The sequence below is a fragment of the Armigeres subalbatus genome, chromosome 3, assembly GCF_024139115.2.
Source record: "Armigeres subalbatus isolate Guangzhou_Male chromosome 3, GZ_Asu_2, whole genome shotgun sequence".
NCBI classification, from domain to species: Eukaryota; Metazoa; Arthropoda; class Insecta; order Diptera; family Culicidae; genus Armigeres; species Armigeres subalbatus.
In genome coordinates, this window is record NC_085141.1 from 148,015,624 (window position 1) to 148,029,525 (window position 13,902).

General features: G+C 40.4%; 1 protein-coding gene across 1 annotated transcript in view; it reads left to right on the forward strand.

Moving 5' to 3' along the window:
- The window catches only part of LOC134224077 (activating signal cointegrator 1 complex subunit 3), a 28,258-nt gene extending 19,124 nt beyond the window's left edge, over nt 1-9,134 (forward strand). Inside the window, exons 7-10 of the mRNA XM_062703310.1 lie at nt 3,305-3,473; nt 7,962-8,128; nt 8,187-8,641; nt 8,744-9,134. Coding sequence (XP_062559294.1) covers nt 3,305-3,473; nt 7,962-8,128; nt 8,187-8,641; nt 8,744-8,898 — 946 coding nt within the window. The 3' untranslated portion in view covers nt 8,899-9,134. The remainder of the gene's footprint in view (nt 1-3,304; nt 3,474-7,961; nt 8,129-8,186; nt 8,642-8,743) is intronic.
- The last annotated feature ends 4,768 nt before the right edge of the window (nt 9,135-13,902 follow it).

A 13,902-nucleotide genomic window follows, 5' to 3' on the forward strand; every position in this document is an offset into this window, starting at 1 on the left:
TCTATGTGATGTTGGGTACTTCCTACCGCAAATGCGTGGACGCCGCGTGCACGCAAGTTCAAAACCGCTACGTGGACATCGGCCCTAAGACATTTCTTTGTGTTACTGAAATTCAGCAGTCAGCTTTGCCACAGCTTTCGGCAATTCAGAAATTAACCGAATGTGTTACACATCCGTCAAAAAGAAAAAAAAATTCGCGCCTTATTTATGTATCGCTTACACGTGAAACGGAAGAAAAAAAATCATCTTTCAAAAATTTTCCTGTAAGTATTCAATCGAACCTCCGTTTCCTGTTAAATTTCAAATCATTTTCAGCATACCGTGACCTGCCCTAATTCCACGCATCGCCTAATACCGTGGTTTTCATAAAAAAACAGAACCTGGCTATCATGGACATCACATTATTTGGTGAAATGTTCAAACATAATATGTAGCCAGGTTCTGATGCGCGGAATTAGGGCAGGTTACGGTACTAGTTTTATTCAATTTCAGTGGATTCACAAAGATCAAGATGCCTTCTGCGCTGAGGAACCAAACTCGACATGTTGGGTCACCGTCCAGGAACATACGGAACCGCGGAGTAAGTGCGACAAACCAGGAGCAACAATTTTCGCGAGGCAATGCACAGTCGCATGTTCGTGGCAACGATTCTGTGGTGTGTTGGTGCAGACGGTACACGGCCGTGTAAAAAAAATCCGTGTAAAAACAAAATCGGGTGTAATGGAAAAGCAAATATAGAACAGCAATTACATGTTTACATTTTGCTCAAATTGCCTAGCTGAGGGTTTATATAGTGTATTCTATGCGTACCGCAATTAAGGGAATGGTGTGATAGACATGGCTTCAAAAATGTACATATATCCAGATTTGGACATCGCATCACGCCTTCTAGAATTGTGCAATGTGGCTCAATGACATAGATATTTATTGTTTTCGGCACAACCTTGAATTATTGGCAAGTAGAGTTATTAGACTGGACTGTTTTGTTTCTGATTTTTGATTTAAAACTCCCTTTTCCGTCATGAAAAAAAAAATGCGGTTTTTTCAAGTCTTGTAGGATAAACGTACACCTGGTGCTGAAAAAAAGTTTTTTTTTGCAACTAGTTGCACAAACTAGTATTTCAGTATATATTCAGTATCAAACTAGTATAAATCTGCCTATAGAAATAAAGGCAATTTTTGTATGTAAATGTGTGGAATTTGAACAAACAGATTTTACTTCGTAATGTTGTTTCTGACATATACTTTCTGCATCTGAACAATACGATAAAACTTAATAGGATCAAAATTTACATTTGCAAGTTTGATTGATGAATCGAAAGAAAATAAATATCTGAAAATCACTGTTAAACTTCAAATGTTGTTTGCTTGTAAAGAGCGTCATTCAGTCACGTCAGTCATTTTCTTTCGAGGAGTAGATTAATATTGCTAGACGCAATGTAAACGTCCCGGAATATTTGAAGAGATGAACCAATTCAACTGCTCCACCGACAGCAACAATCTTCACTCTAACAGCTGCATGATCATCTATAGACGAATCCAAGTAAAAATAAGAAGAAGACACACGACGGTGTTAACTTTGACAGATCCTACAGCACAGCATAGGAAGATCATTTTAAAATGCTAGCATTAGCATTGAGCAATTCGCACAAATTCGTAGGTGGTACAAGCTATAGATAGTAGAATCTATAGATGAGCGAAAGCATGGCTGAATCGATTTTTTTGCCCGTGCACACGCGCATATGACGTCACAGCCCTTAACGTTTCCATTGAAATCGTGACGTCATGCTCGTTTGGAGACACGTTTGACAGTTCGTTTGGAGACAGAGGATTTATCTTCGCTCATCTATATATTCCACTATCTATAGTACAAGCCAAGACTATTGTATGAGAGTAGCATCACTTACATCCGTTACCACAGATATTAATTTGGGACTAATCATTATCTCTTAGATGGCAGCATTGCACTTTCCAATAGTCAAGATCTGTCCTGGCCACGTCCTTGCGAATGCTGGGAAAGGGGAAGGATGGTTAGTTGGACACCTACTTAAGAAAGATGCAGAGAACTCTACGACCTATCATAGGTTCCACGGGAGGTTTTGGGATTGTGTGGAAGATTATAACAGTAGGAATCGTTTTGGTAGAACGTGAAAACAGAAAGAACTAAGATAGAAATACAAAGTATGAAAGGGTCGAGCCTGGAATTGAACCCGCAACCTTCTGCTTATAAGGCAGAAGCGGCAGCCACTAGACCACCGAGCTCGTCTAGGAAGATCATTTTAAAATGCTTATTATAAATTCTAGATAAAATGTAATTAAAATCTGATTGATGTATGATACGGAAAAAGTTCCGAACTGTATGATAGATACATTTATGGAAAATATTCAAAAAATTGAGATAAGCTTTCAGATACGTAATTCAGAACTTTTTCCGTACCGTACATAAATCAGATTTTAATTACAATTTGTCTAGAATTTATTACAAGCATTTTAAAATGATCTTCCTATGCTGTGCTGTAGGATCTGTCAAAGTTAACACCGTCGTGTGTCTTCTTCTTATTTTTACTTGGATTCGTCTATAGATACGAACCTCAAGAGAATCTTCACAGCCGCCAAATTAGCCACGGTTGGACATTGCGGCAGATGAAAGCAAAAGAGTAGAAGAAAATGCAAAATGCATGAAAATGATGTTGTCTTCTTGGATTCTATCACTTAGTGGGTCGACGTCCTATTCAAAACTGGAGCTAGTGGGCGAACTAAATTGGTTTTATTGATTGATTTTTAAACTGTTTTATTGCTTTTATAAATTGACTAAATACGTACAGGGCATCGTTTGCTGTTATTGCCGCGGATATTGTGGGAGTCCCAGATATCCGGTTCACGCTTTAGTAAGCAACGGTGGCTCTTCTAGACCTTCTATTCCCTGAGTAGTTATTACGAATAAGGGCGTCCTTGTGAAGTTCTGTTGTACCTGTTATGGACGACTAGTACATCCTATTCCCAATACTTTCTGAAGAATCCTTTTCTGCTTCAGAAGTGAATCCTTTTTGTAGTACTAGTCTTCGTAACAAAAAGGGCACCATTACAGAGCATGAGATCTGATCAAATTATTCGTAGTACTACTTGACCAACACCCCAGCTGGGTGAGGGGTAGAGGATGACGCACACACACACACACACACAATTGAAATATTAAATAAATTTTCATCTGTAAATAAAAAAACACTAAGGTTAGGTACCTGATTATATATTTGTACTTTATTTCAACAAAACACAAACGTTCAATTTTTTTTTTACTTTCTAGCGATCTTTCCAAGTTGTGTAGATTGAAAATCGATCCTCTTTCGGTGGATAATCCGCACACCAAGGTTTTCCTACTGATGCAGGCCCATATGTCTCGACTGCCTCTTCCTAACTCTGACTATGGAACAGATACGAAATCTGTTCTGGATCAGTCCATACGAATCATTCAAGTAAGTAAAATTGGTTCTAAACTATTTATCAGAAAACCATACCCAGAATGTTCCCTATTTCAATGTAGCTCGAAAGTCTCCAGGCAAATTTTCAGACAAATCGATGAAGATTTTAAAGACTTTTACTTAAAAATATCTTCTGAATGATAAGAAAATTATTTTGAGCTTTTTAGTGGAATGTTTTCACCTGTCGTAAGACGAGTTTGAACAGTCCCATTGAATTCCACCACTTTAAGTGGTGGAATTCAATGGGACTGTTCAAACTCGTCTTACGACAGGTGATCTTCTAAATGCTTGATTTTTTTCTCCACATAATAGCAGCATTAGTCGTTTATTTCCTCTTTAGAATATTGTCTACGGCTTTGTCATTTATACTGACATGGTGTCCATTCAGTCGGGATTTTTTTTTAGACTTGTTAATGTTAAAACTGTGAACTGTTAAAATAAATTGGGTTAAGTTAGAGTTTGCATTGGCCTATTGTAAATTGGCCCGATCGAGAGACCGAGACGAGTTAAGTACTCTCCATTTAATTCCACCAATTTTTTTCAATATCTTTGCAGATACGTATTTCGACCACAACTGTGTGGTCGTCTTCAGTGTACTTGACTCGACTTGGACAAAACAAACGCAACTTACACTATTTATACTACGCTACCTAATTTAATCTTATTTAGCATTAGCATTAAGCAATTCGCACAAATTCGTAGGTGGTACAAGGACTATTGTATGAGAGTAACATCACTTTCATCCGTTACCACAGATCCTGATTTGGGACTAATCACTATCTCTTAGATGGAAACAATGTACTCTCCAATAGTCGAGATCTGTCCTGGCCACGTCCTTGCGAATGCTGAGGAAGGGTAAGGATGGTTAGTCGGACGTCTAGTAAAGAAAGATGCAGAGAACTCTACGACCTCTCATAGGTGCCACAGGATGTTTTGGGATTGTGTGGAAGGTTATAACAATAGGAATTGTTTTGGTAGAACGGGAAACACAGAAAGAACTAAGATAGAAATACAAAGTAGGAAAAGGACGAGCCTGGAATTGAATCCACGACCTCTTACTTATAAAGCAGAAGCGGTAGCAACTAGACCACCGAGCTCGATGCTACCTAATTTTATCTTATTTGCCTACTTTATTTACCTATACAGTTAATAACTTCTCGCTTAACTTTTCAAAAGGACCTAAGTAACATTTTTTCATGAATTAATTTGAGTACCGTCAACTGGGGGGAAGATGATCATTGAGGTGAAGATGATCATTTGATGTGTCAGTCAAAAGTGCCAAATTTTTTTATGAAACGGTAGTCAACAATATTCTCTGTTCAACTAATGTTACCGCTAGGTAGAAATCCGAGTTTTTCGATTATAATCATGAAAATGTATTTTGTGGAAGAAAGAGAGAGATAGTCATAAATGACGCTATTTTCGTTTCAAATATTGACTTCGTAGACTTCTTTACGTAGTAAATTCAACATTCATACAAATAACCAAGTGTATTTTGACTACTAGGTCATAATGATTTTAGTAGAGCTGTCTTGATCAACTTCACCCCAAACCAGATTACTCAAAAAATGTGTGATAATTTAATTTATTTTAATAAATGCGAATGCATTTCAGAAAACTAAAGTAGTTGATTATTGCAACGTATAGCAGTACATGTTTTAAAAATATTTGTGTCGATTTAAAATGTAAACACACATTGTTATTGCATGTTTTGTCTTAAAAATGATCATCTTCCCCCCAGTTGACGGTACTATAATCAAAAGCCTTCATGTTGTTCTGTTGATTGCGCTATTCAAATTATTTCATGAAAAAAAATGTTACTTAGGTCCTTTTGAAAAGTTAAGCGAGACTTTATTGCTTAGGTAGAAACTTGAAGAGCCAAGAACTGTCGTTTCCCTGATCCTTATTCAACAGCGCTGTTTGTATCTGTCGGTAGATTTCCAAACTCACAGCTACATCGAGTTTCCATGGGGAATCTACCGACAGATTCGTCAAATCGACGTTTGAATCTTTGTTTACAAAGGCAGATAAGTCGTTTTGAAAATTTTGTCTTGAAATCACCGCTTGGTGGATTATTCTGCACTCTGAAAAATCCTCACGTCATATTTACCTGAAAACGAATGTGGTTCTCATCCACCATACTTTTCACGTAAGACTGACCTGAATGACAAGTAACCTGAACAAATTTTAGTTTCCTTGAGTTACGTGATTTATCCGGTGATTCTGACTGGATCTTCCAGTACTATTGACGTGAAGCTTTAAAGTAGTTACGTGTTTGATCAGGTGAACCTGACGTGATTTGTGCGTAGGGGAAGTGCACCGGTTTTGGCCAACTTAGTGCCTAATTTGGCCAACCCTGAAAAATACACATTTTTCCAAAATAATCGATCAGTTGAAAGCAGCGTTGAAGGGTGAGGGATATATCTCTTGCTGGAACTAATAAAACCCTTGCGAATTGGTTTATTTTTGGAGTTATTCGCAAAATTGACCAAATTAGGAACATGGCCAAAACCGGTACAGTTCCCCTACTGGTTACGTGAAATTTTAGTGAAAGCTACAAGACAGCAGGTAACCACTACATGTTTTAAAATGTATTGCAATATAGTGATTTTGGAATGAATCCATAAATGAACAGGGACTGGCCATAAAAGGAATCTTTTTCGCGTTGTTGATGCATTGAAACATTGAAATGCCGCCATTTGGTCATTGCGCTTTGGAGTTACCACAAAAACTCTTTTGATGAAAAAAAAAAGTTATCGGCGGATGTTGAATGGAATTTATTTATCAGATTTGTTGAGAAATGATGTCAAATTTTAAAACCACTTTCTCGCTCGAAAATTGCTAATATTGCCGCTGTTAATTAACCAAAAAGTAGTGGAACAAAGACTACAAATTTTATACTAACGCGACCGGAAAACTGTAGCTCTAGACTTCCATGCAGCTTCTTTTTCTTCCACATCATTTCAACTAATCTAATAAATTTTATCCAACCTCCGTTGATTTTTTTCCAAGGAGGAAAAATGCAGGCACGGAAAATATCCACCAAGATGCACCTGAAATATCACTTACCTCCGCGAAGCTTTATTATGTTTAGGTTATGTATCTGTCATTCTTGTTTACAATGCAGGTCTTTCGCAAATGCCGAAGCTGCAATTACACTAACACAATCTCACTTAAATTGTTTACGTGGGTATACAGTCATATTCGCCAAGATTTTTAGTAAAAGTTACGTGAATTTCAGGTGAGCATTACTAACGTCACGTAACAATCGTCGTTTGCTCAAGACAGACGAGTTACGTGATTTTTCACGTGAATATGACGTGATGATTTTTTAGAGTGTGGGTTTATATAAAAGATATTTTAGTTACAAGATGAAGATTGTCGCTTCGGTTCCCTTTGTTCTGCTGTCCGAAACATGTTGTATTTTTCCTTCATTGACATGTATAGCACCCTATCCTCGCCAGCTAAAGATGTTCCGGACAGCGACAATCTTTATCTTGTAACTATTTAAAATACCGTTGGTTGATATAATCTGGATTATTCTGGTTTATAACAATCAGATATCGAGCGGCCGTGCATGCCATGCGTGAGTAGAACTTATAGAAACTATAGGTTCCATATCTTGCAAGACGAGCGGAGGCACGGTTGAGTCATTTCGATTTAGTGTGTTTTTCCGTTTTTTCACAGTGTACCACGCGAACATGACGTCATACGCTCTGTTGCTTGGATTGCAATTGTGACGTCATGCTCGTTTGGCTACACTAACTGACATTTCGTTTGGCTACACTCGCATTCGCCTCAGCTCGTCTATGGAATCTATAGTGTCTATAGTAGAACTAGGCCCATTTTTTTCACTGATTGAAATATTATGCTACTAATTGTACCTTGTATAGAAACACAAATCATTGACAGCATGATTTTTGCCTTTCTCGTACAACGAAGTTGTACCGAAAGGCTACACTACCAAAAATCCACGCATTTTTATTGGCAAAAATCCATAGATTTCAGTTGTTATGTATATTAGCGCACCCTAACTATTGTTCACGCAAACTAGAAATACTACAATAAGAGATCAGCGAAGACGCCATTTTGTTTCCAATCGAACCGTCAAAAGCGGTTCCAATTCGACTTGTTTACTTTTTGCATCCATAAGAAGCAAGCAAAAAGTTCAAGTGATGCCAGTATTATTTTTACGATTTCATGCATTTTCATACGTTGCCATTTCGACAGTTTTTCACTCCGCCGGTCTCTGGTTATAGGGTTGCTAACGCAAACCACTTATTCGAGAAAGGCAGTATCACTACTTGGTATTTAAATTAGGTTGGGTTTTTAATAGGAAACAATTTCTGGAATATTGTGCATTCTGGGGAAAGCTTCATTCTGGGAAATGGTCGTACATTCTGGGGAACGGCTTTCGGGGCAATGGTAAAATTGTGTAGTAAATTATTGCCGCACCGCTAATATCTTATTTTATTCTGTCAGGCAATGATAGATATCACCGCGGAACGAGGATGGCTTGTTAGTACCCTACGCATTCAGCAACTGATGCAATGCATTGTTCAAGCACGTTGGATTGACGATCCAGTGGTTATGTGCCTGCCAAACGTTGAGTCACACAATGTCCACGTCTTCAAACATGTGAAGCTGGAGTGAGTTTGGCGATAACAATTTGATAAGCCAGCAACGCTAACCGATTCTAATTTTTAGCCATCCATTCCTAACACTTCCAGCACTCAAGGAAAGGTGTCATCGAAAGTACGAAAATCTGGCCGGACCACTACGACAAGAGTTCGAGGAACCTGAAATTGAGCAAATTTACAAAGTCCTGTGCTCCCTTCCTTCAATAAATGTGCAGCTCTCGATCCGAGGGCCTCATAAAGATGATTTGAACGCGGATCGCTCGGTGAATCAACCACAGACACGCGAAACCTGGATGGAAATCTATGCGGGTCAGGAGTATGTTTTGAACGTGCAAATGATACGATTGGGCAGTTTCGAAACTTTAAACATCCATTGCCCAAAGTTTCCTAAGGGTAAGGATGAAGGTTGGTTCCTGACACTTGGCCACCAAGCCGATGCCGAACTAATAGCTATGAAACGTTGCACCTACCGTAGCAATAAGAGTTCCCATCAGTTGTGTTTCCACGCACCATGCCGATTAGGTAAATATCTATCCAAAATATCATAGCTATCTTACAATACTTAGCTTAGAGCTAGTGTAGCTACTGTAACAGTTTTGTTATTCACCCACATGTTTTTTTAAGGACGCTGCATATACACGGTGTATCTGATGTCGGACGGCTACATCGGCCTAGATCAACAATATGACATTCATCTGGTCGTTGTGGAACCCCCAAAGATGATCAATGAATTGAATGAAGTGGACGATTGTGACTATTTTCGACTACAGAAGCTGTGAACAATTCCACGTGAGCGTCTTATGGTGAATACAAATAGGCTATTTTCAAAAGGATTGCTGGAAATGCTGCCCATCAAAATATGCAGTGATTGGAAGCATTAAAATCAGGTAAAGTTGTTTTTATGTGATTCGTTCATCACCAGCATATTGTATTCCTGTGCTACGTACTACTAGAAGTGGTATTTGATAGATTTGTTTTGTTTATAAATATAAAGTATTTATTGCTGGATATAGAATATTCCGCGAATTAGAACAAAAGAATGCATAACATACATATTCCTGATACAGGTAATCTTCGATGAAACGTACCCCCGATATAACGTACACTCGATATAAAGTCACTCGATATAGCGTACATTTTTCCCCGATATAACGTACACTTCGGAAAATAATTTTAATTTGGGTAGTTATTCCGAAATAATTTACGAAATTGTTATGATCATTCATGTGGGGATGACATCATCTTCTGGAGTTTTTTTTAATCAGCTAGAGGCATTATTGTTACTGTTTCTTCAGTTCACACGATCCTCAGAACTCCCCCAAAGTATTGGATAATATTGACAATAATGATGCTTTAACCATATTATATGGACAAATGTCTAGTTGATATTGGGCAAAGATTCTGTCAAAGTCAGAACTGATGTCGGGTTGCTTAACGGTCTAAGTCGGCCAATGTCGAGTATTGGTATTGTAGATTCAAGCTTGAAATGTGTACCATAGATCTGGGTACTGCGGATAGAGCCGCTTTTCTGCGCTCAAGCGAGCAGAGGGATATTTTGAAATCACTACCATAAACAAAATTATTTTGCAGTTACTTGGCTGTCAAACATTTCCCGCTCTTCGAATTTCTCTTTCCACGCTGCATGAGAGCGCACAAATGCGCTAGACTCTACATGACTTTACGATTGTTTACATACATTCATGCTCCGATCAGCTGCTGAATCTCGTGAAATTTCGTAACGAATGCTTTTTAGTTGCACTAATTTTCCACTCGAAATATAATGTGAGAATATTTGTTACAAAGAATACAAAACTCAAACAAAGTTTATTTTTATTTTTTCCCAAAATAATAACAATACTTCTCAATATTAGATCAGAAACGAACATAACCACAATCTTCAATGTTTGGCTCCGGCACAATAGAAAATTTTGGCTTCAGTTTGACAACCAAATCGATTCTATCCGCACCACCCAGCCATAGATTATTTTTAAATTAATCCTAGGGCAAATTTCTGGAGGAGCTCCCAAAAGAACTTCTGGCGAATTTTGTAGAGGAATGGTGTGTGTAGGAAGTTCTAAATGAGTTCCAGGAAGAATATCCGAGTCAATTGAACAAAAAATCTGATTGAACCCATGAAGGAATTGAAAAAAAAACTAAAGAAATTTTCGAAACAAATTTGCAAAGTAATTTCTGGAGGATTTTGGGGAGAATCACCAAACATAATTTCTGAAGAAATATCTAGAATTATTCAGCAATTCCTTCGGAAATTCTTTCAGGAACTTCTGCCAGAATTCCTTCTGGAATTGTTCCATCTGGAATTTCTCTTGGATTTCATTCGAAAATAGCCCCAGATAGTTGTTCTTCCGATAAATTCGCCAGTAATTTATTCTAAAATTCCTCCAAAATTTTTTTTGATGATGACTTCGAAATTTCCCGTACGATTTTCTTTAAAACATCCTCCTGAAATGATTCCAGTAATTCCTTCAAAAATTCTTCCGGGAATTCCTTCGAAATTCCGAATAACACATTAGGTCAATACTTACACATCTTCCTTTCTTTAATTTCTTTCAAGAGCATCCTATGACCTCCAGAAATTGCTGCAAGAATTCCTTCGTCAATTCCTTGAGTAATAATTTCAGAAATTAGCCGAGGAATTCCTCCCAAAATTTTAGAAAAAATCAAAGAAACTTATGGGGAGAATCTGTACTCCTGAAGGATTTTTAAAAGGAACTCCTGAAGGAATTTCCAACATTCTCAGATGTTTCCAAGAATTTCTTTGGGCATACTTCAGGATTTCCTTCAGAAATTCCTCAAGGGATTTCTTTGAAAAATTCTCCGGAAACAACTTCGAAAATAAATTCAAAAATCCTGTTCAAATTCCTCCGGATGTTCCTTCGAAAATTGAAAGAATAAATTTTAAGAATTAGTTAGAATCTACCTCAGGAGTTCCTTCGGGATTCAAAACTTCCTCCTGGATTTCTTTTGGAAATTCTTTGAATCATTCATTTAGAAAAACATTTACGAATTCCTTTCAAAATTTCTCTGGAAATACCTTTTGAAACACCTTTAGAAATACCTACGGACAATATTTTGGTAATTCTGTGGGATATTCCTTCGAAAATTCCTTAGGGCAGTGGTTCTCAACCTTTGTCTTGAGGGGTACTCCTTCGAAATTTTGGATTCATTGAGGTACCCCCTATTTTTATCGTCGTAATGAAAATAAGCGTAGCTAATAAGGGCAGCAGGGACTATGTCCAAGGGCTTGACGATCCCTCCCCAGGCCATCTGCGAGTTGTGGGGCTTGCCTAGGATTTGGTGGGGTTTGACAGTGGGCCCTGTTAAACCTCTATAAAAAGCTGCATGTATCCGCAAGTAGGCCCCACCAAAGCGACCGTGTGCCGCTCAAAGCGCACAAGCCCAAGTCCTGGTGTTAGGTGGGACGCTAAACAGCCCTGACACGACGGCCCTCCGACGAGACAGGAGGTTTGCGCAGGCCCAATAAGCCGCCTAGAAAACCAATCATTACGAACAATATAAGAGATAATGCGACTCGATATAATCGGCAAAGACCTAGGCGACGAATACAGGATCACGATTGGAAGCTTGGAACATGGAATTGCAAGTCGCTAGGTTTCGCAGGTTGCGACAGGATGATCTACGATGAATTACATCCCCGCAACTTCGACGTCGTGGCGCTGCAGGAGATTTGCTGGACAGGACAGAAAGTGTGGAAAAGCGGGCATCGAGCGGCTACCTTCTACCAAAGCTGTGGCACCACCAACGAGCTGGGAACCGGCTTCATAGTGCTGGGTAAGATGCGCCAACGCGTGATTGGGTGGCAGCCAATCAACGCAAGGATGTGCAAGCTGAGGATTAAAGGCCGTTTCTTCAACTATAGCATCATCAACGTGCACTGCCCACACGAAGGGAGACCCGACTGCCCACTGCGGGATGTCAAAATCGTCATCGGTGACATGAACGCGCAGGTAGGAAGGGAGGAAATGTATAGACCGGTCATCGGACCGGATAGTCTGCACACCGTATCGAATGACAACGGCCAATGATGCATAAACTTCGCAGCCTCCCGCGGAATGGTAGTCCGAAGCACCTTCTTTCTCCGCAAAAATATTCACAAGGCCACATGGAGATCACCTAACCAAGAAACGGAAAACCAAATCGACCACGTTCTAATCGACGGTAAATTCTTCTCCGACATCACGAACGTCCGCACTTACCGCAGTGCGAATATTGAATCCGACCACTACCTCGTTGCAGTTTGCCTGCGCTCAAAACTCTCGACGGTGTACAACACGCGTCGAAGACGGACGCCGCGGCTTAATATTAGGCGGCTACAAGACGGTAGACTAGCCCAAGAATACGCGCAGCAGCTGGAAGTGGCACTCCCAAAGGAAGAGCAGCTAGGCGCAGCGTCTCTTGAAGATGGCTGGAGAGATATTCGATCCGCCATTGGTAGCACCGCAACCGCTGCACTTGGCACGGTGCCCTCGGATCGGAGAAACGACTGGTATGACGGCGAATGTGAGCAGTTAGTAGAAGAGAAGAATGCTGCATAGGCGAGATTGCTGCAACACCGCACGAGGGCGAATGAGGCACGATATAAACAGGCGCGGAACAGACAAAACTCGATTTTCCGGAGGAAAAAGCGCCAGCAGGAAGATCGAGACCGTGAAGAAACGGAGCAACTGTACCGCACTAATAACACACGAAAGTTCTATGAGAAGTTGAACCGTTCACGTAAGGGCCACGTGCCACAGCCTGATATGTGCAAGGACATGAGCGGGAACCTTCTTACGAACGAGCGTGAGGTGATCCAAAGGTGGCAGCAGCACTACGAAGAGCACCTGAATGGCGATGTGGCAGACGAAGATGGCGGTATGGTGATGGACCTAGGGGAACGCGCGCAGGACATAATTCTACCGGCCCCGGATCTCCAGGAAATCCAGGAGGAGATCGGCCGGCTGAAGAATAACAAAGCCCCTGGGGTTGACCAACTACCAGGAGAGCTATTTAAACACGGTGGTGAGGCACTGGCTAGAGCGCTGCACTGGGTCATTACCAAGATTTGGGAGGAAGAAGTTTTGCCGCAGGAGTGGATGGAAGGTGTCGTGTGTCCCATCTACAAAAAGGGCGATAAGCTGGATTGTAGCAACTACCGCGCAATCACATTGCTGAACGCCGCCTACAAGGTACTCTCCCAAATTTTATGCCGTCGACTAGCACCAATTGCAAGGGAGTTCGTGGGGCAGTACCAGGCGGGTTTTATGGGCGAACGCTCCACCACGGACCAGATGTTCGCCATTCGCCAAGTACTGCAGAAGTGCCGCGAATACAACGTGCCCACATATCATCTATTCATCGACTTCAAAGCCGCATATGATACAATCGATCGGGACCAGCTATGGCAGCTAATGCACGAAAACGGATTTCCGGATAAACTGACACGGTTGATCAAAGCGACGATGGATCGGGTGATGTGCGTAGTTCGAGTTTCAGGGGCATTCTCGAGTCCCTTCGAAACCCGCAGAGGGTTACGGCAAGGTGATGGTCTTTCGTGTCTGCTATTCAACATCGCTTTGGAAGGGTAATACGAAGAGCAGGGATTAACACGAGTGGTACAATTTTCAATAAGTCCGTCCAGCTATTTGGCTTCGCCGACGACATAGATATTATGGCACGTAACTTTGAGAAGATGGAGGAAGCCTATATCAGACTGAAGAGGGAAGCCAAGCGGATCGGACTAGTCATCAACACGTCGAAGACGA